General features: G+C 38.0%; 1 protein-coding gene and 1 long non-coding RNA gene across 5 annotated transcripts in view; one reads left to right on the forward strand and one right to left on the reverse strand.

The window, feature by feature from the left end:
* PAPLN (papilin, proteoglycan like sulfated glycoprotein) overlaps window positions 1-24,864 on the reverse strand; it is an 86,856-nt gene extending 61,992 nt beyond the window's left edge. For 2 of the 4 annotated variants that reach the window (XM_087882372.1, XM_087882369.1), the window contains exon 1: window positions 24,514-24,826. Coding sequence is in view for 2 of the 4 variants with exons in the window: in XM_034417717.3 (XP_034273608.2) it covers window positions 13,197-13,253 (57 nt within the window). In the remaining 2 variants the exon portion in view is untranslated. Of the gene's footprint in view, window positions 1-13,196; window positions 13,260-24,513 lie in introns of all 4 variants that reach the window. The other 2 variants (XM_034417717.3, XM_034417718.3) reach the window with 2 other exon arrangements.
* LOC148116439 (uncharacterized) lies at window positions 1,111-5,395 on the forward strand. Its single transcript, XR_015731318.1, has 2 exons — window positions 1,111-1,250; window positions 5,241-5,395. It is a non-coding gene; the product is annotated as an uncharacterized LOC148116439 (long non-coding RNA).
* Window positions 24,865-26,215: the final 1,351 nt, after the last annotated feature.

The following is a 26,215-nucleotide window of genomic DNA, read 5'->3' on the forward strand; positions in this document are numbered from 1 at the left end:
TTCCTATGATTCCTCACTGCATTCCACCACATCTGATGAAATAAGCTTTACAATGTTGTGATGTAAGCTCCACCCATTTTGTATGTGTGTTTTGATGTTGCAAGTAAAGAGTTCGCATTGCAACATAACAGCCATCATATTCTATAGGTGTCTCTGAACCAACCACCATATATCTCTGGCCTTTCATTCATTTCATAAATCCTGCACATTTCAAACTTTTAAACAATTTAATTTTGTATTGGTATGTGTTTTAGTTCTGGCTGTACACCGCTCTGAGTCCACTAGGAGAAGGGCGGGATACAAATTGAATAAAATAAATAAATAAAATAAATATGAATAAGACTTAATTTCAGAACTCCAAATATCAAACAGAGAAAAGGTGTAAAAATTCCATTCCAAAATACTGTCTACATGTGCATACTGAAACTGAAATGAGATTTAATTTAACAAATCAAAACCCCAAGTCTGGATTTAAAAAAAAAATCTTACTATAAAATAAGATTTCTTTATGAAAAAAAAATCTTTTATAAAAGATCTTTTATCTATCCATAAAATAGATAGAAAGTGGGTATAAGAAGTGGAAAAAGGAGAATGTTTGTAAGAGAATGAAAAATATTAAATTACAGGAATCACAGGAGGGTTTGCAATTACACCAATGGGAAATATGAAAAGTATATTTGGAGGAATGAAGAAATGAAAGAGTCTGTTCATGAGAAAAGCATGCAGCTATAGGAGTGACAGTTATAAAAATGAGGAAATACCTGGTATGGTGCATATAAATACAGAAAACATTTGCAAAAATATGTTCAAAGAGCAAGGACTGGATAAGATTGAAACAAGCAGAGAAAATACAGAACAGGTTTAACAATAGTAAAAAGCTGGTCTGGAAACAGGTAATAAGGAATGAATGGCTTAAAAATAACAAATTGACCCTGAAGGGACGATGGCAGCCTAGTGTCCAAGAAACAATGGATGAAAAGAAAGCTGTAAGCGCTGTCAGGTTAATGAAAAATGGTAAAACTACAGGTGCGGATGATGTAACTGGAAAAACATGAAAACCTGCTTATGGGATTTTTATGGAGTGGCTGCACTCTTTGCTTAATTGTGTGGGTGAAGACTGTACTTGTGCCCGACAATTGGAAGAAGGCTGCTGTGGTATCCTTAGCCAGAAGGAATGCAAAAAGCAGAGAGGGATTAATTTTTCAAGCGTGCCTGCGAAGGTGTCTGGTAGAATTCTGATTGCAAAGAAGGTAAGAATGAATAATTTATAGAAAACCCAGTGTGGCTTTAGCAAGGATAGCTGGTTGCAGAACAAATTTTTGTTCTTCAAGAGATCGTTGAGAAATGAATGAAGGTGGAAGCAGGAGGAGTTTACAAGGACAGAAAAATATTGAGAGGAGTAGCGAAAGATGTTGATATAAACTAAATGTGGCCAGATTTCCATTTTTCCCTTACCAAATTTCATTTCTTCAGCTTACTGTTCCTTTCATAAGCCTTCCATAATGTATCTTACCCTGGAAAGGAATATTGTGATAATGGGTATATGTGCATTGCTCTCTTTTAATCCTTTTCAGAAAAAGTTAGAATAGAATAGAATAGAATAGAATAGAATAGAATAGAATAGAATAGAATAGAATAGAATAGAATAGAATAGAATAGAATAGAACAGAATAGAATTCTTTATTGGCCAAGTGTGATTGGACACACAAGGAATTTGTCTTGGTGCATACACTCTCAGAGTACATAAAAGAAAAGATACATTCATCAAGAATCATAAGGTACAACACTTAATGATAGTCATAGGGAAACAGTCAATATAAATCTTAAGGATACCAGCAACAAGGTTACAGTCATACAGTCATAAGTGGGAGGATATGGGTGATAGGAACGAGAAGATTAATAGTAATGCAGACTTAGTAACTAGTTTGAAAGTGTTGAGGGAATTATTTGCTTAGCAGAGTGATGGCGTTTGGGAAAAAACTCTTCTTGTGTCTAGTTGTTCTGGTGTGCAGTGCTCTATAGCGTTGTTTTGAGGGTAGGAGTTGAAACAGTTTATGTCCAGGATGCGAGGGATCTGTAAATATTTTCACAGCCCTCTTTTTGACTCGTGCAGTATACAGGGCTTCAATGGAAGGCAGGTTGGTAGTAATTGTTTTTTCTGCAGTTCTAATTATCCATTGAAGTCTGTGTCTGTCTTGGTGGGTTGCAGAACCAAACCAGACAGTTATGGAGGTTCAGATGACAGACTCAATAATTCCTCTGTAGACCTATATCAGCAGCTCTTTGTGCAGTTTGAGCTTTCTGAGTTGGCACAGAAAGAACATTCTTTGTTGTGCTTTTTTGATGACGTTTTTTATGTTGGGTGTCCATTTTAGGTCATGAGATATGGTAGAACCTAGAAAAAGTTTGGTTTTTTTTTAAAAGAAAAAGTTATTTCTGTTTATCTATAAAGAATTCGTTCCTTTTTGGTTCTCACTATAAACCCATATTAGGTAATTTTTATGAAGGGTGATCTTCTATGTTATATAGGAAAGGCACCGTTTACTGGGCTGTTAACCATGATTTCATTAAAGGTTTTGAAACGTTGTGTCAGAAGAACGAGCAGTTCTGCAGTGACCAAACATGCCTATTTTGTTCTGGTACAAGCTGAACAGCTGGTAAAAGATTATGAAGCCTGGCTTGAATCTTAATCTGCAGACCCAGGTGCAGGATCCTAAAAACTGCCAAGAAGCTGTAGATTTCAATACAATGTAATTCCCTTTGGCTTGACTGGCGAGTATTCTAATCCTACAGTTTTAGAAGTTTTAATCCAATTCACAAGTAGAAGCCAAATTTAACCTTAAAACCAACAATAGCAAAGATGATGTCATCTAGGATCCTGACCCAATACAGGGGAAGGGAGAAACCATGTTTTTAAAGCTTTCCTAAAGTCTAACAAATGAATTTTGGGATTTGGGGAAAGATTGTTCCAAACAGCAGGTGCTACAACACAAAAAGATTATAAAGTTCAAAGAAATCCCTCACTGGCACCAGCGTGACCTTCCCTTGAAATACAAATAACATATTTCAAGAGGCATTCTGTTGTTGTTGAAACTTTGGCAGAGAAAGAAAAAGCTAAACTTTCTCAAGGCCCTGAATCTGTTCACACTTCCTCATGGGTGCTACATGGAAAATAAAAGTAGTATTCAGTGCTAATGGCCAACACCTTGTTTGGTGATTATTTTTAGGATATCAGACCTGGATAAAATCATAATAAATAATATTGTTTCTACCTCACTCCTGAGTAGGTTTAAACTCACAGGGAGATATTCATTCTTGAGAACATAATAAGTTAACACCAGAAGGGCTACATACAGTATATTTATGTCCCAAAGCCCATTGCCAACAGTGGTGAGAGGATGCCTGTCAAACTGCTATAAATAGGATACAAATGTAAAAGCCTACCTCATTATTTGATATCATTTTTTGGTATTCAGAGGTACTGATTTCTGAGTATAACTTGAACTTCTAGTTAGCAAGTATGGCTAATGGGCAGTGGTGAAATCCTCCGTGGGTTTGTCAACGGTTTGCTGCCTGCGCATGCGTGGTGCGTGCCAGGCACATACTGTGCGCATGCATACACAGTCCATGCCAAACGCATGCTGCCCACGCATACACAGTGCATGCCAAACACATGTTGCCCCCGCATGCACAGTGCGTGCTAAACGCACCTTTCATGCAGAAAAAGGAGCCGTTTGAAGGTAAGTAGAACAGTGAGGGGGGAAACAGCTGTGCTGCATGATTTAGATTCACTAGAAAACAGGATTTCCTGCTGATAGTTGGAAATACCGGTTTTTCCGAACCGGTAGCTTTTATTACTACCGGTTTGCCTGAACTGGTGTGAACCGGTAGCATTTCACCCCTGCTAATGGGGCAATCTTCTATTTATTTCTTTTTAAAGCTATTTTAAGATGCAGCTACCATTACATTATAGGGAGCACTGAAAAGAACTTTAGATTATTTTCCAAACATGGACATCCATGGTAGAATTTTGGAGTGTAAAATGTCAAATATATTTCATTAGCTGAGAAAAAAAAACGCAGAAATTTGAATTTTGTAAAAGGTTTCATTAGGTGCTGAACAGATCTAGATTACATTTTGACTGTGATTTGGACTAAGGCCCTAAAAGTCTTGCCACAAAGAGATATTGGAGTTTATGTAAAAAAAGATTGATTAGGTACCCAGTAAAGCATCATATCCAATCTTTATATAAAGTTATAAAACTCACTCATTTGCCATGAGTTTAAAATGGAGTTAATAAATGTATATAGACAATGCTCAAAGGATTTCAATTGTAAAGAAATCCATTATTTTTTATAGTCACTTTCTGTAACACTGACAGCAGCTGGTTTGTTAAAAGCTTTCAAGATGAAAGACATTTGTAAAATGCATAATAATTCCATGAGTTATCAAGTAGTTATGGAAATGCACTTGCACAAAACAGGAATCTGCTGGGCAAGGGAAGGTCAATAAAATGATAAAAGTGAAGGATGAAACAGAAGATGCTTAAAATGGAGTCAATAAATGTATATAGACAATGCTCAAAGCATTTCAATTGTAAAGAAATCCATCATTTCTGTAACTACTGATTCACTGACAGCAGCTGGTTTGTTAAAAGCTTTCAAGATGAAAGGCAGTAAGCATATGTAAAATGCATAATAACTCCATGAGTTATCAAATGGTTATGGAAAGGTACTTGTACAAAACAGGAATCTGCTGGGCAAGGAAAGGTCAATAAAATGAAAGTGAAGGATGAAACAGATGACAGGGCAGGAAGGAGCAGCATACTAAATAACAATATATTAATTTTCATAGGTCAAGTGCAGACTAGCTTGTGCCTAGAAAGTTACAATAATCCAAAGTAGTCCATCAGTCCCAGGACTGCATGCAGCAAATTCTCTAACAGGTTTTGCCTGCCCTACACACAGAGCCCTTTAGAAAAGCCAGGAAGTTTAGTTCAGTTCACTGATTGTCTTCAGGGACAATCCACCCATTCTCATAATTGAATTTTCTATAAGTGGATGCCAAAATAAAGTCGATGTTTTATTCTGCTTGAATAAAGGATAAAGAAAGTTGAAATTGGGAAGAACCTCTTTTGTTGTAAAACTTTTTTTTAAAATGGAGGAACATTAAAATCATGTGACCTTATTCCTACCAGCATCGTTCTATCATTACTGTTTCCACTTTCAATTATTCCACAGGAAGCTGTTCTGCTATTGGCCTAACTTCTGCTTAACCTCAAAACACAGAGAACATGGAGAGATCAGCATGATCAATAGCTCTTCCAATCTTGTATGTGTGTGAGCAAAACAATACGATCTGCTAAGGAAGAAAAATAAAAATAATCCAATCCTTATAACATGTACATTTCTTCTGGGAGTTATGATGAGCAAATGGTAGGATACTGTCTGTTTCACACATGTGTGCTGCACTGGAAAAGAAGTGACACAAATAAGACCCTCTAAGGTAATTGGAGCGATAAGAAATCCAGGACTTGGAGACGAGTTAAGTGTTTCACCTGTGGAGAAAGTCAGACTACCTGCAAATTCCAAACAATCACAACCATAATCATCTTCATTTAGCAACCCCATAATCCCTTGCGGGGTAGAGTCTGGGCAGCTGAATGGAGCTAGCAGAGTGTTTTAATGACCGGATGCCCTTCCTGTCACCAATGTGGAGTTTTGTTCAGCAGATATACTCAGAGAGAGAAATATCTGCCCCTACCTAGGATCAAACTCACAGCCTCCTGATTGTGAGGCAAGAGCTCCACCTCTAGGCCACCACATCACTCCTCCAAAGAATCACAATATTGTCATCAAAATAAAACAGTCCTGGCCTCCAGACAATAAGCTTTGGTCCTGCAGAGCATAAGGAAGATGACCTTGACTAGGCTAGGTCTGTTATTTATTTATTTTATTTATTTAATTATTTTGTCAACAAGTACAAGGAAACAAGTATCAGTATAGACATAGACATGGACACATGAAAAAAATGGCACAAATAAGTGGATATAAATAAGCAAAACATAGCCATAAACACATAAAATTAGTACATATAAATGGGGACAGTATGACAGGGACGGTAGGCACGCTGGTGCGCTTATGCACGCCCCCTTATGTTACCAAGGTGATGAGAAAAACAAGGCTTAATTTCAAAAAAATAATAAAAAAATAGGTGAAAGCAGCTCAGATAGACGCCTAATTCACATGGGTGTAATAAATTAGGAAAGGAGGTAGCACAGCACAATCAGACTTGCAAGAGTCTGTTATTATACCAATCTCAATAAAGATAGCCATAGCTTTCCTGTGGAGTTCATTCTTGGCCTGGTCTTTCTGATGAGCCAGACAGACCCAATCAGTTTTTAATCAATTGCAGCAGAGCCAAATTGCCAAACCAGCCAGCATCATACGAATGATGCAGATCTGGAGTGGTTTTGGACCAGTACAAAGCCCTTGTGTGGAAGTGCTCAGGAACTGTTCATTTTAAACTCGAGATTTTCCATTTCAGCTCCATGTTAGAAGTATCCCTTATTTAAGACTAATATGGTAAATAAATACATACCAAGGAGCAATTGTTTGGGTATTCAATATTTGGCTTGGTTCTGTCAAGGATGCAGCAAAGCATGATTTACTTTAGAAAGAGATGTTATGCCATTTTGTAATTCCTGCTTTTTGTTTTTAAAGGCAGTTAAGCACAACTGAAGGCACACAATTCCTATGTCAGCGCCTCAGCGCTGGCATAGAGAGGAGAGAGATAAGCTCTGAACTTTTGCCTGCTAAATCCCTTTGAAGCCGGGTTGTCGTGGAAATGAGGAGGGGGGAGACATTCCTGGGAAATGACGAGACAAGAAGTCTGGAGAATGACTTGGAAGATAGCCAATGAGAAGCAGAGATTTGGGGATCAGAAAGGGAGGGATTGGGGGGCAAAAGGTCAGTCTTGTCCGCATCGAGTCATGATCCGGTTGCTGTGCTCAATTAAAGAAAAGATTTCCTTAAAGATTGGCAGTTTGGAAATTCATTTATTTTGAGATAGCATTGAAGTCTGACATCCTAACCATTCCAAACATATAGTCTCAAGTGAAATCTTAAGAAGAGCGAGCCAGACTGATTCATAACTATGCTAAATCATTGCTTATTTAATCCATAAAGAGTGGAACAATGAGCTGGTTCGGACAAAATGCTAAGTCATAGACAATAGTTTGTAACTCACAGTAGTAGGATTCATACACTGTGCTAAGCCAAAACCAAGCAAAGTATGATGGCATAATGGGATGAGTGATCCCAACTTTATCTTACCAGAAAACTAAAGTCTGTGTCTTAGAGAAGCACTTAGAGAAGTTTTTCATTGATATCTACCTTGTCTTCTCCTTCTGTCTGGAGGATAAAATAAGAATGAGTCATCTAATCCTAACCTTCTTAATTTACCTGTAGTTTCACAACAAAGAAGTGTCTGCTAATTATGCCACATTCACTGAGAGTGGATTCCCACTTGCACTTAGCTATTCCATCACTCTTTCTTGAAAACAACAATTTCTTCCCTTCTTTACACAACGTTGTTTCCATCTCATTCATAGCTCATTGATAGGAAAGCTTAAGGCCTTCTCCTTATACCTTTCCAACTATGACAGTACAAGCATGCCCCACAAGCTGATATGAGATATCCTTATGAGTTTGCCTTCATAGCTTACAAAGTTACAAGGCATGCGCAGAGGGTAAAAAACAGATTACTTCCTGGTTAAAACCAGGAAGTAACAACAACTGGGCAGGTGGGCAGAGCCTCCCGCTACCATCACTACCGGTTCTCTGAACCACCCACCGCCATCACTACCGGTTCAGCTGAACAGGTAGCATTTCACCCCTGCTCAGAGCCTAAGCTAGAACTGGTCATTGTCTGGTGCTTTGTAACTCACTACATTATTCCTTATGGGAAAAAATTATTTGGTACTCTTCAGTTTTGGAACTCATCACACCTCCTATAACCAATTAACGATAAGTACCGGTGCAATCCTTTCCTATACAGGGAAATTTCCTAAATCTATATAGTATTTTTTCTTGTATAACATGTAAATTAAGGTCAATTGACACTCTTGTTATAGAAGAGTACTTTCCCACTGTCTAGATAAAATAGGAATATCTAATTCTTTATTCTACTCTTTTCTCATTTTGCATATTAAATTATTTATTAATAACAAATATCTATAAAAAGAAATAGTTTTTTAAACATTCATATTCATCATCTATTAATTTGTCCAAAGTCAATGTCCCGGCTTTCATTCAATTTATCCATATTATTTTCTCATTTTTTAAAAATGTTGGATTTCCCTATAAAGTCACTTTAGCATGGGAATGCAGATCAAATTTGTTTTTATTAGACATTATATAGCTTTCTAACCAATATAATTGTTTTCAGACATACTATAGTTTTATTAGTCCATCTAATCAAAGGTGCCATATATGTATACTACAAAGTTACAAATCGGAAAATTAACACCGTTCATTGGCTTTCCATATTCAATACTTGGCAATATATAAGTTTGATAATATAGCTCCATGTCACAGGTTCTTTTATATATACCCAGGTCAGTGAGCTCCAAAATTCCAGAGAACCAAAACAAACTCCCTGGCCTCTAGGCAATATCCACAAGGACTCAAAGCAGGGGTGAAATCTAGCAGGTTCTGGAGAACCGGTAGCGGAAATTTTGAGTAGTTTGGAGAACCGACAAATACCACCTTTGGCTGGCCCCAGAGTGGGGTGGGAATGGAGATTTTGCAGTATCCTTCCCCCAGGAGTGGGGTGGGAATGGAGATTTTGCAGTATCCTTCACCTGCCATGTCCACCAAGCCACACCCACTAAGCCACACCACGCCCACCAAGCCACACCCACAGAACCGGTAGTAAAAAAAATTGGATTTCACCACTGACTCAAAGGCTAATACACCCTGTTTACTATATCACTCTTCCCAGTTCTGCTACAACTCCACTATTCCTCCACTATTTCTCTTTGTGAGTCCTACTTCTGGAAAACAGTAACTCTTTTATTTGCCTTGGACTGCTTCAGGTCGGTTTAGTTCTCCCCCAAAACACAAACGACCTTCTCTCTCACTCCAACACAACCACCACCAACCAGTTGCCAGTCTGCTCAGCTTTTACAGCCACCAGTTGCTGGACTGGCTAGGGGAGTTCTTAAAGTGACAGGACACCAGCAGGGCACCAGCGACCCAGGTGCTGACCATTTTGCAGGCAGCCTGCAAATATCACACTTGATATTCAGAAAACTGAATACTCCCTCATTAACTAACAATTGCATTTTCTGTAAAGATATTCTTGGAATTGAAGAGCCCCATAAAACAATTTCTAAACAAACAATTTATTAATTTATATTCTGAGAGGAATTCCTCTCAGAATATAAATTAAACTGGGAATAATACTCAAATTAAATTGGGAATAATATTCATTTTGAGTATTGTACATTCACCTTCCCCCAAAGATTAGATTTAATGATTCTCATCTATCCATATGTGAAGAAACCTCATTTTATTTATATTACATATTGCTAACTGAGTTATGGTTCTCAGTATCCATATATCTCAGGAATTTGGTACAAATATGGAATTGATATTTCTTAAATGGATGAGTTACCAGATTTTCTATGAGAAACCAAAAATTAACTTCCATAAAGGAATCTGTCCAAAGTTCTTGTCAGGTCTTACATGATGTAATTGTGGGAAGCCCCCCTCTCCCCTCCAGAGAATGAAATACTTTGGGGAATATTAAAAGGGGCAGAATATTATATTTTCCCAAAGGAGAAATGGAGAAAAATCTTTTAAAAGGGAGAAAACAGCCCCATAGCCTCAAGCAGACGCCTCAAGTCTTTAGAGATGGATATGTTGTGCCTATTAAGAAATCCAGGCCATCTTATTCATAAACAAAAGGCCTTTAGCCCAGCTCCCCCCCAGAGTTGGTGGGATTAAGAATTTACATTCCCCCAAGTACAGGACAGGACCTTTAGGACATAATAAGATAAGAATAGCAAAAGACACAAACCTCACTACATTGCGCAACTTCCTGGAACATCTCAAACACAAACCCCCTCCAAATGTATAAAAGCCCAGCTATCCCAACCCCATTTTGTCAGCTGTCCCAGAACCAGTGGTGGGTTGCTAGAGGTTCTCTCCGGTTCGGGCAAACCGGTAGCGGCGGTGGCAGGAGGCTCCGTTCACCCAGCCGGATGTCATCATGGACACTCTGCGCATGCGCAGAAGTGCCGTACACTAGCAAAGTGAGCACGCACACACACATGCTCCCAATAGCAAACCGGTAGCGAAGATAAGTGAAACCTACTACTGCCCAGAACTGTATACTGTTGTTGGTTGTGCTCATCAATAAACCTTTCTTAAGTAGCCTCCATTTTATTCCCAGCTTGGAAGCGGACTTGATTTTTCTTCCCACATAACCCACAAAAGAACTGTGTTCTTTTGAAAGAGCACAATACTTGTTTTTTAAGCTCGGATTTAGTATTCCTTTGAGAAGAACAGTAAATCCATATCTTAACAACAGGACTAATGTTCACTTCAGAGAGCACTAGTCCTGTGCTCCTGGGAAAATACAGCCAGCTGTGCATTATTGGTTCTGTTGCCTATGAGGATTATGGGATTTCTAGTGCTCCTGCAAGAAGAGGTTTTGCATGGTCACACTTTTTAATGTTGCTATCTATAAACCATATGGTACTTCTGGGTGCTGCTAGCTATGGCCCTTCCCTGCCTGTACTGCCACTCTTTTGCCACCCATGTTTAAAAAAGAGCATGTAAAATCCAGTGGTGGGTTTCAATTTTTTTTACTACCAATTCTGTGGGTGTGGCTTGGTGGGCATGGCATGGCTTGGTGGGTGTGGTTTGGTGAGCATGGCAGGGAAAGGCTACTGTAAAATCTCCATTCCCACCCCACTCCAGGGGAAGGTTACTGCAAAATCCCCATTTCCTCCCTATCAGCTGGGACTCGGGAGGCAGAGAATAGATGAGGGCGGGGCCAGTCAGAGGTGGCCGAACTACTCAAAATTTCCACTACTGGTTCTCCAGAACTGGTTAGAACCTGTTGAAACCCACCTCTGGTACAATCTAAGGATTGGTCAGAAACATCTTCCCCAACTTAACATCCTCTAGAAGTGTTGAACTATAACATCAAATAACCCTGGAATGGACAGGGATTAAACCCATATAGAAGGCACCTTGCTGGAAAGGATCTGTATTTGATAATTGGTCCCACTGGTCACATTTTAGACCAAGCTAAGTACTTCAGCATTTAAATGGAAATTCTAAATTGACAGGTCAAACTTTAACAAGGTCATGTCTACTGCTTGCTGAAAAATGATAAAGAACCGTACTTTATAAAACATGCGTATATTATAAAACCAACTGCTTCTTGCTTATAATTATAAAATGTATATAAAAAAACCATGCCATGCCAAAACTAACACAGTCTATCATTTGCTGATTTAAAAAGTAGTCTGGAAACAGAACAGGGAGACTTCCACAGACTGTTGAAGGATGGTAGATACAAACATCAACTAAATGCATATTTTTTTAATGAACATGCAAGCATGTTTAAACATGCTGGTGCATAAGGCACACCCATTTTTATTTCTAATATTACATTACAATTACATGCTTTACAATTTTCAAGTCAGCCTGCTCCTAACTTGGAAATGAAAGTGCCACTTTGAATATATCAGCTCAAGCAGCATAGGCAAACACTGTAGCAAATTCACTTCAGGGCATGTGTCACTGTAAGACTACTCTGCATATTTCTATATTTTTCTTCCTTCAGTCCCATAATGTAGCCACCAATCAACATCATTTAATATTCATACAAATTTACAGCAGATCGTAGTTTATAAAAGCAATCATTACCATCAGTTTTTACAATGCAATCAATCAGACTCTAATCCTAAACACAAACCAAGTGGGAAATCAAACAAGGGAATTTGCTATGAACCCAAACTTTAAAGTCATTGAAAGGTTACATTAACCGGCAGACTTTATGGTATTTATCCCCATTCCCCAGCCTAAAACTCCCTTCCTCACATACAAGTATTACGTTGTGGAAAGAGTTAATTTTTAAAAGTAAAAGAACAGTCCTGCTAGGCCATATCAAGATCTATTAAGGGGACATCTTGTTTCCCACACTGACCAAAAATATATACCTTTGGAATCAATGCAAGGAAGAGCTGAGTTTTCATATTCAGATGTGTGTTGCTTCTTATCTTGATAGGCAGTATGGGAAAACTTGAGCCTCTAAGCCAAGCCCATAGAGTTTGCAGCAAAGTGTTAACTCGCAAAACATCCCTGACCTGCTCTCGAATTTCCATAGGCAAAGGGGATGGGAAAAGGAATGTTGCAGCTGCAGAGAGTGAGCACTTCAGTCGAAATAAAATGCACATTCCAGCCTTCTCTCTGTCAAGGCCATCTCCATGGTTACCCATAGTGGCTGGAGGGGAGTGATCTCTACAACCCACGAAATTGCTTCATTGGAGAATGTGACTGATGACACACCTTGGGGGGAGGGGGAAAACAGGGTCAGAGCCGGGACATAAATTAAGTGGGATCAGAGTTGGCTTCACTTGTAACGTGCTGACATGAAGCTCCTAATAAATAACTGGATTTCTTTTGAAGCTTGGCTCAAGGCTCATGATTTAATTAGGGCATCGGTCAGAACCCTGACACAAAGTTCCTTTTCCAGAATTTCATCCTTTCCTGACTCTTTGGTTCTTCTCCTGCAGTGAGAGCTGCTTTCTCCAAATGGCCAAAGACACCACTACCACTGCTTCTCTTGGCATGTGGGATTCTATTTTGCATGATACTGCTTTGGCTGGCATGCACTTTCTCTAATAGTAAAAGATACCAGGCAACCTGAGTAGGTCTCCTAAGAGCCCTGCCTTAGAAGAAACTCCACATGAAATGCAGGATAATTGAAACCAACTATATAGGGCAAAGGAGGCAAGGAGGCAAGGACTCCCAGATTTTCCCTACCTAAACTGCCTTCATTTAAACATCTAAAGCTACAACATGTAGCTTTCTTTTAATACTCTACATCCTTTGCAAACATCTGGCCTATATTTTTATATTTGATTCTAGTTCTTAAAGTTGGGCCTTAAAACTTACCGCCAATGTAGATGGAGACATCACTGCCAGTGCAACCAGTAGGATTAATAATACCATTATGTCCTGCAGATGATAAAAAGAAAATAATCTCAAAGTGAGAAACTTTTTTAAAAAAACAAAGGAAGCTTCCCTCTCCCATCTCTCTGTCATGGATCAATGACAGAGAGGTCGATGGATCGAAACCATCCTCTGCTACCATTCTGTGGAATTGGGCTCGTAGAAACACCCAGGAGCATAGAAGGAACATAGATGAGTTCAGAGGCAGATGCATAAATAAATGTCTTAAACGTATTTATTCATATGATAAATCATATTAACTATGTACAACAGAGATCAAGTCTCATGAGGAACAAACATGAAAAGAGAGAGATGGAGAGAGCAAGAGTGAGAGAGAGTGAGGTGGAAAAGGTTGGAGGGGGTTTTATACTCAGGGTAAGCCCCTCTGTTCCACATAGGGGTGGAGACACTCTCTGCCTCCACTGGTGTTTATATGACACATGTGCCAATGGCTTGCAATACTTGACAGTTCCCCTCCTTGCGAGCCAATGGCATGCAAACACACTAATGCAATGCACAACAGATTTTATCCTGTGAGACATAACTTTTTACACAGATCTTTGTGCGTATCTGCTGGTAGAGGTTGATCTCTGTCATAGGTCAGTTTACTTCTTTCTCTGTTTCTGTTTTCTCTGTCTCTCTCTGTCATCTGCTTTCCCCTCTTTAAGATGTACTTTAGTTAGAGTGATTTTCAATACTGATCTTCTTTAGTAATAAAAATCTTCATGTATTACTAGGACTATCTTTACTTCAGAGAGAATGAATGTCTGCTAACATTCATTGGTAGTTGGACTAAGTCAACATTGTATTCTAATAATTTCATATTATAAGTAATTCATTATTCATAGTAAGTCATCATATGAATAATTGCTATGAATGCATTTTCCATATAATGAGACATTTTGTAAATTCAGTATTTTTTGACACTCTGCTTATGTTCAAGAGCATATCCTCTAACAAGTGTTGCTTTTGAATTCAACAATAGTAGCAAGGATTATTTACAAACAATCTGAATTGTATTTTAAAAAAATAGAAAAAATATATATAAATGAATAAAGACAAAGACCATAAAAGGGATAAAAGAGTAAAATAGAAATGAATAAGCAATAGTTTTATGAATGTCATAGAAGTTATACTTTTCCAGAAGGTCATTACTTTACTGTAAATCACTATTAAGCTCCATACAAAATATAAATATCAGGAATCATGGTCAGTACAGTACAAACCACAGAATGAAATTATGAACTACAATAAATTCTGGCAAATTAAATTACAATATCTCTTTTCATAAGTGAATTGGAGTAGAAAAATGTCTGCTGGTTTGAAGTTAAATGCTCCTTTATCCCTCCTTCAACCCTGCTCACTCTTTCTGTCCAAAGGAATTTTTCATTTGAAAACTGTTCTTTTCACACTATGGGTAATTCTTGACTTACAACCACAATTGAGCTCAGAATATTGGTTATAAATCACTGTAATTCACCATGTGTTCAGATTCAATTTTGTTAGATGTGGGGTCAGAGTGAGGAGGCAGGACGCAGCATGGTGCAGTAAAATAGTTTATTCCTGTAGTTTAAAGAGCACAACAGACATGCCGGCAGCTCCTTTTAAACCCCCGGAGCTGACCAGCGCTTCAGCCACTCACGTCGGTCCACTCTTCCGCCTTGGAACCTGGGCCAATGAGGGGGAAGTCGTACGTCACGACTTCTCCCTCATTAATATTCAATAAATTTCATGACCATTTTATGACAGTCATTAACTGAATCACCATGATTATTAAGCAAAATACTTGAGTGTTAAGCAAATCCCATGATTATAAATTTGAATCCAGCTTATCCAGTGGGTGTTTTTTCGCCAGAAAACGATCATCTAGTCATGGAATGCTGCAACCAGTTACAAATGCAAGCCAGTAGGCCAAGCACCTGAAATGTGATCACATGACTGCATGGTGCAGCAGTCATAACATTGAGGATGGGTCATAAGTAACTTTTTGTTAGTCCAGCATAACTTCACATGGTGATTAACTGGCCAGTATCAATCAAGGACTACTTTTAGTGATTGCATATAACACTTACTTAGGCCTTCAGGATGTTTTGTTACATTTATTTTGCATTGTTCCCTGCTTCCAAGATCCATTGCTGGATCTTGAATAACTATCTTCTGTTCCTTTGAAAGAGTTGTCAAGTATTGTAAAGCCACAGGTTGAGAAGCGAAGGAAAATTTCACTAAGTAATTCAGATCTGATTCCCATGTTTCTGTCAGTCAGAGATCTGATCCCCATGTTTCTGTCAGTCAGGTGACAGCTTTCAATTAATTAGTTTCCCTTTGTTGCACTAAATGGGGCACATGTGCTTTCATTAAGGGAGCTCCAGGAAACAAGGTTTCCAGCTCTAGTTTTCCTGCCTTAGAAGTACCTTGCTTTTATTGGGCAAAAGAGCCAGGTGCAGCCATCTTCACATAGCAGCATCAATGGCTTTGGAGGGCACAGGTGCAACCACAGGAAATGGTACCAGCTTACTTATTTTGCTTTTATTTCTTCAAAGCTAATTAAAAAAAATATTCCTGACGCAGATCTGGGGAGGCTGGGATCAGAGTCACTTTTGTGGGCTCTAGCTAATTTTGCTTTCATAGGCCCCACCCTCTATAAAAAGAATAGTATTAAAAAGTATACCTCATATAATTTTCAATATTTTCTTTGAATTTTATAGAGATGGAAAATAGTATATCATATAATCATCATCATCATCAAAGTTAACTAAATTTCAGTAGCTGCCCTATGCCTCTAGGTTATAAATAAGATTATTGGATAGATGTTCACATTTTGTGCATTTTTCATGTGTTTTTTTTTATTAAAAGAGTGAAAATAAATGAACATTTATTAGAAGGCATACAATAAATAACTTCTACTTCATTTTTATTCCTTCTCATTAAAACAAAATTTTAGAAAGTCACTTTGGACGGTGAGATGGGCAGCATATAACAAACAAACATTTTCATGGGCCCTAGGCACTTTATCTATAATATCTAATTGATAAATCAGTCCTGAGTGAGAGAGAGTGCTGTTAATAAGTAGCTGGGAGCCAAACAATGATTGGTTGACAATTCTTTGTATTTTATTATTGGGTAAAAAAGAGAGGTGTTGATTGGTTGATTGGTTCTAGAATCTTCACATGCTTTTTCTTGTAGGAAAAATATTGAGGTAACCCTGAAAGGAATTTTCTAATTCATTCATCAGTGTCCATATTTAGTACAGGATATTTGTATGAATAGAGCCAAGCCCATTAAAAGTATCTCAAGACAGATGCTTACATTCCAAAAGGACTAATAAAGATTATTAAGGAAGTTCTGACAGAAATCTTGCTTCTTTTAGTTTTCTCTCCTTGTTGTGGGGAAAGGAGAAGGAGAATGTGTCTCTCTTTCTCTTACCTGAAGCCCCTTGTGAAGAGTGGGATAAAAGACCCAAAATGTTATTTCCTTCCCCAGCAGTCTTATCTATACATCAGATCTGTAAGATCTGAATTATCTCTAGAATAAAATGAAATGAACTTTGTATTGAAATCAGAAAGGTGTTGGCATGGGATAATGGGTCATCTGGACAATCCCAGAACCCAAAATATCTCTTCAGGACCATGGATATTTATTTGGGGTGTAACATAAAAATGTTTTCAAATATTGGATGCCTCAGGGAACCAATAAAGCTTGGTTGCAATAGTCTTGTTGCTAAAGATAAAAATCAGGAATTTGCAGTTATCAAGTACTACCACATTTGGGGGTTGGGGTGTAGTTCAATAAAATTATCACTCTATAGTGTATGTTAAAATGTATAATTTGTTTTTGGCTTATATTTGAAAATCTCAAGTATTTGAAAATTAACAAGAGAACAGTTTCAGTGGTTGGCTAAAATGGTTATTATACTGTACTGAAAGGGATGTAATTATCAAGCCAGATAGTAAACTGAAGGGGGAACTATAAACTAGGATTCTCTAGTCCAGAATCTGTCTTTGGAATAGTGCCAGTCTCTCTCCAAGTCCGGATTGTACAGCTGTTGCTATATGTCCCTGGTTATTTGGTATTAAGCCATTGCTTGCATCTGGGGAGGATTTATGCAGAATAGAGAAAAATATTCTGATTTCTACTTCTGCATTGGTGGTGTACACTAGATCATAACTTGCATAGGATTTTATAATCTGCAAACGACGGCGTGGTGCTTTATGCCTGAATTAGTGCAAAAATATTTTGTTGACATTTATTTTCATGTTTAAAAAAGCTTTAAGTCTTCTCTACTTTCTGCCAAATTTTTAGTCTGAAAGATTCGCAGGAAATATTCACTTTTCATTCCTTCACAGTGAGTTTTTACCCCAGCCAATAGTACCGGTAATTAATTTCACCTCCTTTCTAACCTTTGTCCTTTAACATCTGGTTCAGCACAAGGGACTAATGTAAAATCTACCCCAAAGAAGAATATAGCAAACATTCCACCATTCTGAAATATCAGACTTTAGAATAGAACAAATAAAGGGTTAGTAAGAGATCTCAGTTCTGTCTTCACTAAGGGAATGATAATCCTAAAGAAAATTAAGATTGGTTCATTTCTAAATATTAAAATCTCCTATTTTAAACTTTAATTCAATATTAAAATAGAATCATCATGCAATAACTAATAACTACCATCAGTATAATATAATTTATGAATAATAAGTCAAGATAAAAAAATGCCATAGTTTCTCTCTAATCCCATGAGATATTTTGTTAATCCATATGGAATTCAACTTCCAGAATTCCCCAGCCAGGATGCTGGCTGGGAAATTCTGGGAGCTGAAATTCATTAATCTTAACATTGGCAAGGTTGAGAAACGCTGGTCTAATCTGAAAATTGATCTTTATTTAACACATCATAAAAATTTAAAATTTAATCATTTCATTGGAGAAGCCCAAAGAAACCTTCGAGTTTAGACATTGCTCCTTAGATGCTAATGCATACAATCTGGGGAGTGTGCATTTGCTTATTTTTTGGCTCGGAATCTGGTGCAAACAAAAACTATGTGAGAGACGAGTTGACTGACTGACAAAATCTAACTTTGCTGTAATAAATAAAGCCTGCTTGTTCTATGAAGAATCATCACAAAACATTCAAAACAGGATTAAACTATTTTAAAAGGACGGGCAGAAATAAACAATGCAGTGGTATGGCAACATTTTCCCATGCAGGATAATTCAAATTTGAATGGGAGGAAAATGATCCGGCACAGAGTTGCCAAGCATGTATTATGGTGGTGATGTTTATAAAGTTAAATAAAAACTTTAAATTTTTATATAAAAATATGTGCACTGGCATAGCACAGTACTAGTTTTGCAGTATTTGTGGTCTGCCTTATTGTTTGGTTTTCTGAAGTTTCTCTCTCTCAACAGTCCTAATTCTATAATACAGCATAATTCCATTTCTGATTTTTAGAGTCATTATTGTATTTATTCGTAAGTTTCTTTTCCCCTTCAAAAATAAAGCATTGCTCTTCCCTTATAATCAAGTCATTAAACAAGGAACTACAAACAGGGTAGAATTAAGCAATTAAATACTATACAACTTTCTCAACCTGATGCCCTAGAGCTACATTGGAATACTATTCCCATTATCCATTGCCAGCTGGGAATAATGAAATTTATGATCCAAATTATCTGGAGGGCATTCTAATGATGAAGTACTATGATATTTCCACCAAAGGCTGGCGATGATAGGATACGCTTGATCAAGTAAATACTTGAGAAATATACTTGGTAGCATTATAGAATCCTGATAGAAAAGAGTAAACTATTGGAATATATTAAATATGCATATCTGTGTAACTGGATATGTATATTAGATATGTTTATCTCCGTACAAGATGGCTTTTAGAATAATAGATAGTTTCCATGTGAACTAATAAGCTAATAGTATTTTTGTGAAAAGGTACAAGGAGATACGAGAAAAGTAGGACTGACCAAGCTTGTTGAAAGTTATAACAAATATGAGAACTATAATCTTTGGTAGCCATTACATAGAATAAGGTATTATGCACGGTGGATATTCTGGCTCAGTTCTTCTGGAATGCAAATCTGGTCTGGTCAGCTAGACTGAGTTGTAAAAGAATGAATGAATGGATGGATGGATGGATGGATGAATCTTTTAGTTCAAAAAGTGAACTATAATAAAAGGAACATACTTCTTTTCCTACATATGTAAGAAAAAGAACAAGAGACATTGAAGGTGCCTTATGGCCCACAGTCTTCAATTGGAGCAGTTGGCAGAAGACAAGTCTAGGTTTTGTTAAATTCAAAAAAGAGAATGGCAACATCTGATATAAGCCCTCAAAAATTACATAAGGTTCCTTTTGGATCTGGCACTGAGTAAAACACACCTCTTTTTTTATCATTTATCTATTTCTAATAAGGTAACTTTATCTGTTTCTAAACTAGAACTTGACCAGATGAATCCCTGTCCAAATGTCAATATATGAGAAACACAAATTAATTGAGAGGGTCTGTTCAGTAACCAAATGACAGAGGCCACACAAAGTTGGATTTACATTTTGATAACACTATCATGTAAATTGCGTATAAATCTTCTAAAGTGGTGGCCTTTCTGTCCCAGTGAAGTTTTTGGAAATATAAGTACAGTAAATAATTTTGTACATTGAGTTCTATGTGTAGGATGTATACATAAAACTCAATGTATAGGATGCCTTGAATGGTGAAATGGCACATAGCAGTCTATGTTTATTTCCAGAGTCTGTTAACTATTGGGATTTGCCTGTGTGAATTCAACCAGTAAATGCAGGAAAAGCATCCCAAAAGAGTTAATTTGTTAAATGAAAAAGATGTTCACATTTTAGAAGTGCAGGCCACCATGAAATTATTTGCTGTGAATTAAAGTTTTGTCATTACCTTGTGCCTTTTTGTATGCTAAGTGTAATCATAATATACCAAATGATTTTTAAAAAGTGATCAAAGGTCATTTTCAGTGTAATGATGACCTATTGGTAGACCACTGTTCTATGGATCATCATTAAGAACCACATGCCAAGGAGGTAGAGACACAGAAAGTGTTGATTTCTCCCCAAGGTATTTGTTTCCCCAATCTGAATTAAAAGAAATCAGGGTCAGAGGAAAATGTTTATTCTTTGCTCCATTTACTGTGTTTCACGTTGGACAGATCACTGATGTAATGAATGCATTGCCACCTATGCACAATAAAGAAGCACATCCCTACACTCATAAAAATTCTAGATTAGCAATCAGTTTAATTATAATATCTTAAACATTATAATGTGGGCTGTAATTGAACTTCATTATTTTGTGCTAAACAGAGGAAGTTGCCTTGTACTCAGCCAGACAGCTAGTCCATTATGAAGGCAACCAGCAGGCTCCAACCTTGCAGGTAAGACCACTTGAATCAGGAACTTTATAATTTCCATGAAAAATGCACTCTTTTCCTGCTGTTGTGCCTATACAGACGAAATCTTGCCTCTAGTGACACAGATCTCCATACAAAAAGGATGGCGAGCTGGTTTATATCAAGTTAATTGCGAAGCCATCTATGTAGCACCTATCACATATAGGTATCACTGTCACAATGTGTGTGTGTTTGTATACATTTTCACATTTGTTCATGTTGTAATGTATTGATTGCACTGAGTTGGGGACTGTGTACATTCAAGTGAGCAAATGTCTAGGTAATCATGATTTTCAACACAGCATACAGACATCATGGAAGAGGTGACTGACACTATTCTGATCCTGATTGGATTCATGAAATTGTGCTGTGTTATTAAGCCACTTTTATAACTGACAATCATATCAGATACCAGTTCTACATTCCCACTTACACAAATGTTTTCATTAGGAATTGGGGATCTGATCCAAGTCCAAATTTAAGAGGAAATATTAGCTAAATTCACATGTTGTACTACATTTGTCTTTATTGGTTTTAATATGATATGTGTGAAACTAGCCATTGTTGTCTATAGATCAATTTGTGGTTTAGAATTCAGTGTGACCCAACTCACTATTAATCATGTAGTGACTGATAAAAGTTCTTAGTGCATCCTGTTTGGTAAAATGTCTTTAAAAGCAGATTACGTTTTGCAAAGGAGACTCAGCTGCTTATATGACCAAATATGTCTCTTTGAGTCAGATAACAAGAAGAGATTGTAAGCACGAGCACAAAGAGAGCTTCTGAACTTCCTAAGAAATTCTCCCTCTTCTTGGTAGCTAGTTAAGTGCTAGCTACCCATTCCTATCATCTATTTCCTTAAATGCATCTTTTTTTTTCTATCATAGATATAAAATCTGCTTAACTAACCAGGCTGGTAGGACAGGAATTATTAAGGAGGCATTAAATTCTATGTTGGCTTAGTTATATCGATTTAATGACTGGTGGATAGCGCTTAACATGGGATAAGGACAGGGAGGAATTTTGACAGATAGCCAGTCCATTGCTTTTAGCCATCTGTCAAAATTTGGTCCAGGTTTTGTTTGATTTCCAAATGACAGGTGTGTGTGTGTGGCAGGGGGGGGAGGGCTGCATGGTAAAGTGCCAATAATTAAGTCAGGCTATTTTGAAATACGGGTTTGACATTAATGCTTTTCAAACAACATTTAACACGACTCCCCTTTTAAAAGCAACCCAACTAGGTTTGCACAATGCAAGGGAGTGCTTTCCATTTCTCTGCTCATCTCTCATAGTACCTGTCAGCTTAGTTTTAAACACTGGTTTAGCACTCTTTTCGGCAGAACTAAATCTCTGTTTAAGAATGCTATGAGCATGGACATTGTGCATGATGTGAGAGAGGGAGCCAGTGTATATGCCTGCTCTGCACTTGTGAGCTGTTCAAAAATTCAATATATAGAATTCCTGGGGAGTTGCACCATGAAAACCACCACTCTCCTGTTTCATGGTACAAACCTATCATCCTCTCCTTTGATCTGCTGCTATTCAGGTTGATTCAGGTCTCTGGGATTAAACTGGCTTTTCCCTGGTGGGAAAAGTTTGAGTACCCACATAGAAAGAACCAGGCTCTTTTGTGGTCCAAATCAACATGGTTTTGAAGGATAATGTTCACACCATCAAAACCTACTGTGTTTCCCTGAAAATAAGACCCTGTCTTATATTTTTTTGAACCCAGAAATAAGCACTTGGCCTTATTTTTGGGGAGTTCTTATTATTTTGGGGCACGTGGAGCAAGACGGGACTCCTCTTGCTGTCTTACCTGATTTCCAGCTCTGTCTCCCTAACCCTAACCAGAGGAAATGGCGGGGGGCTTATTTTAGCACATGTGCTCAAAGGCCTGATTGGGCTTATTATCAGTGGATGTCTTATTTTTGGGGAAACAGGGTACCTCTAGGAATTATGCTGATCATCATCTTGATTGTTACATTATCTTAACATACACACTCCCATTTATGATAACTCATTCTGCTTAACAAATCCTGAGTTTTGTTGCTATCTTGTGCCCTTATTTCTCACAATCTTTGGTTCAGGAAGGAAGGATAAAGCAACAGGGTGACCTTATTTCTCTGAACAATCCATTGCAGGCTGCTGCTTTGCTAAGGAGAGTGGAAAAGATTTCCGATGACTTCCAGGTCTGCCCGCAGGCTGAAGATTGTTGCATTAACTTGCTGCAGCTTTAAATATCAAGCTTCTGCTGTTTGCTATATTTTTGTTTATATTACAATGTTTGGTCTAGCTTATCATACCCGTGGCAGCGTTTGGCTGAACAAGGCAACTTTACAATATAACTTTAATGAACATAACTGGAATGCTTGACATTTCATGGAACCGTTAGAAGCTTTTGCTTGGTAAAATTATCATCCCATTTACCTCAGTTAGTGAATCAGCTTTTAATGCTCTTTAGATACCAGGTTTGAACTCCTATCACAGCCTGGTAGCATGCAAATTGTGAAAGTTAAGGTCCAATGTATTTGGAGAATATCAGTTTTAAAAGGCTGCTCTCTATAAGTCCTTGAGATAGGAAGTAACATATACCTCTTTCCCTGCTTTGCTATACCAGCAGTCCTTGATTTACGACCACAATGAAGCCCAAAATTTCTGCTGCTAAGCGAGACATTTGTTAAGTGAATTCTGCCCATTTTATGACCTTTCTTGCCACAGTTGTTAAGTGAATCACTGCAGATGTTAAATTAGTAACAGTAATTAGTAAATTAGTAACAGTAAAAAACAGTAACAGTAAAGTAAAATTAGTCAATGAATCTGGCTTCCCATTGAGTTTGTGTGTCAGGAGATCGCAAAAGATGATCACATGACCCTGGGACACTGCAACCGTCATAAATACATGCCAGTTGCCAAGCATCTGAATTTTGATCACATGACCACGGGGATGCTGCAACGGTCGTAAGTGTGAAAAACGGTCATAAGTCACTTTTTTCAATGCCATTGTAACTTCAAACATCACTAAAATGAACTGTTGTAATTTGAGGACTACCTGCATAAAGAATTCAAGTATGTAAATCCTGATCTTGGAAAGCCTGCCAGCACTTTTAATTTTCTTCTCCCATTCAAATAAATAAATAAATGAGAAAGAGAAAAAACAAAACAAAAACAAAATTCCAAATCTGTTTTCAGGATCAAGCACACATGTACAACTGCTCCACTCCAGATAATCTGTGGAATTGTTCCCAAAACTATGTGAGCCTGTAGCAACACGATTCTTTCATCAGCCGATGGCAACCACCACAATTTGTGTCAACCACAGCTGCTTGCCTTGCTGCGAACCAAGTTGGCTTGGCTTCTGGCATTCACGGGAATGTCTGGTTATTCCTGTGGCTGCTTCCCTCTTCCAAAATACACAGAATGGAGACAAAGCAGGTGCAGGGGGAAAAAAAACCAAGTAACCCACTTATAAACAAGTGCTCTCAGTCTTAAATAGCACATGCAAACTCTACTAAATGTATGAACTGAATGTACAAGGTTGGAAGGAGGACATCTCATACGAAACAAGCAAGGCTACCTGCTCCCCATTGAAGTATCACAGCTTCATGTTAGGTTAGAAAAAAAGGGGCTCTGAACGAGTTAACTGTAAGTTAATTTCACATGTAAACATTCCTTCTTCTTTGCCTGCCAAAAATCACGATATTTATCCCTAAATGTTCTCCCTTTTGCATGACACTCTTTCGCGTCTAACTTTTGAAAGTTGGTCAAGCTGATTAAACCAGGAGTGGACAGCGAGAGGCACCACGATTTAGTCTGTAATGCAAAACCCACCCTCCTTACCTGATGCTGGATCTGCTTGTCAATCAGGGCAAAGTGCTCACTGATGCCACTTCTGGAGGGTGAGGAGACCAAGTCCACAGCTTCTCTCGGATTGGAGCTCTGTCAGTGGCTCTGACACTCTGTTTTGCCTTCAGCTTCTGTTTGATTACTAATTCTTTACAGCACAGGAAAAAGAGAGTTGGGTTTCATTTAACCCTTTCAGCCACAAAAGCTCCTCCATGGTTATCCTGTGTTTAAAAGCTGGAGTTGCAACTCTATAGAGACATGAGAGAACTCAGATCGGGATGATTTGCTTCTCTTTCAGATAAACATTGTTTTATTCAAAAAGACTGTGTTGTTACAGAAGTTACTGCCAAGGTGGGGCCTCTCTGAATTAAATTTTATTTTAGCTAGAGGCAAAAAAATCATCAAAAGACAAGGTAGAGGCACGAAAGAATCTCTAACTGGAGCCATAGTTTCTTCATCTATTAAAGCTCCATGTGTAAGCAATGAGAAATTTAAATAATATTGCAGCTAGAAAACAGGCATACTCTGGAGTTTATATCTAAAGAATTCCAACTGTTGTCCAGGACTGTCTCCATCTATGCAATACGGTAAGTTACTTCTTGGGACAGAAGTCTGGAGAATATACACAGACAAATTTGAATTGTAAGATATGAAAGTACTTGATCCCACATTTTGCACTAAGCATACAATTAACTCCAGGATTTGTATCCACACAACACACTGAACTATAAATTAAGTGGATAGGGATGCTACAACATACAGGTAGTCCTCTACTTCTAGCAGTTTGTTTAGTGACTGTTCAAAGTTACAACAGCACTGAAAAAAAATGACTTATGACCATTTTTCACACTTATGACCATTGCAGCATCCCGATGATCACGTAATTTACAACCAGATGCTTGACAACTGTTTCATATTTATAATGGTTGTGGTGTCCTGGGGTCATGTGATCATCTTTTGAGAATTTCTGACAAGCAAAGTCAATGGGGAAGCCAAATTCACTTAATAACAGGGGTGAAATGCTATCAGTTCGCTCCGGTTCGGGCGAACCAGTAGTGATAAAAACTATCAGTTCATCCGAACCGGTATTTCCGACGATCAGCTGTGCCGAGCAGTTTAGCTTCGCTAAAAAGCAGGAAATCCTGCTTTCTAGCAAAGCTAAATCGCGCAGCACAGCTGTTTCCCCCTCGCTGTTCTACTTACCTAGTGAAGTTTTTTTCCCCCGTGCGAAGTGCACATTTGCTGTGGACTGTGCATGCATGCGCAGCGTGCTTTTGGCATGTGCTACACGTGCACAGTGTGCTTTTGGTGCACACTGCACAGGCGTGGGCAGCGAACTGGTGGTGATCCAAGGAAGATTTCACCACTGCTTAACAACTATGTTACTCATTTAACAACTGCAGTGATTCACTTCACAAATGTGGCAAGAAAAATCATAAAATGAGGCATAACTCACTTAACATATTTTTCACTTAGCAACATAAATTCTGGGCTCAGTTGTGGTCATAAGTCGAGGACTACCTGTACTAGATTACAATGTGGATGGCTAATTTGTGCATGAATATGTTACACAAGCCTTGAGTTTGCAGCCATTCAGAAAACACAGGGCATGTGGAGTCAAGCACTGTGCTACTTATTTTCTTGTTATCCAAGTTTCTCAGTGTCTGGGTTTAACAACCAAACTAGTGTGCTGTAT

This window comes from Pantherophis guttatus, chromosome 1, assembly GCF_059756535.1.
Source record: "Pantherophis guttatus breed Tessera chromosome 1, ASM5975653v1, whole genome shotgun sequence".
Taxonomy (NCBI): Eukaryota; Metazoa; Chordata; class Lepidosauria; order Squamata; family Colubridae; genus Pantherophis; species Pantherophis guttatus.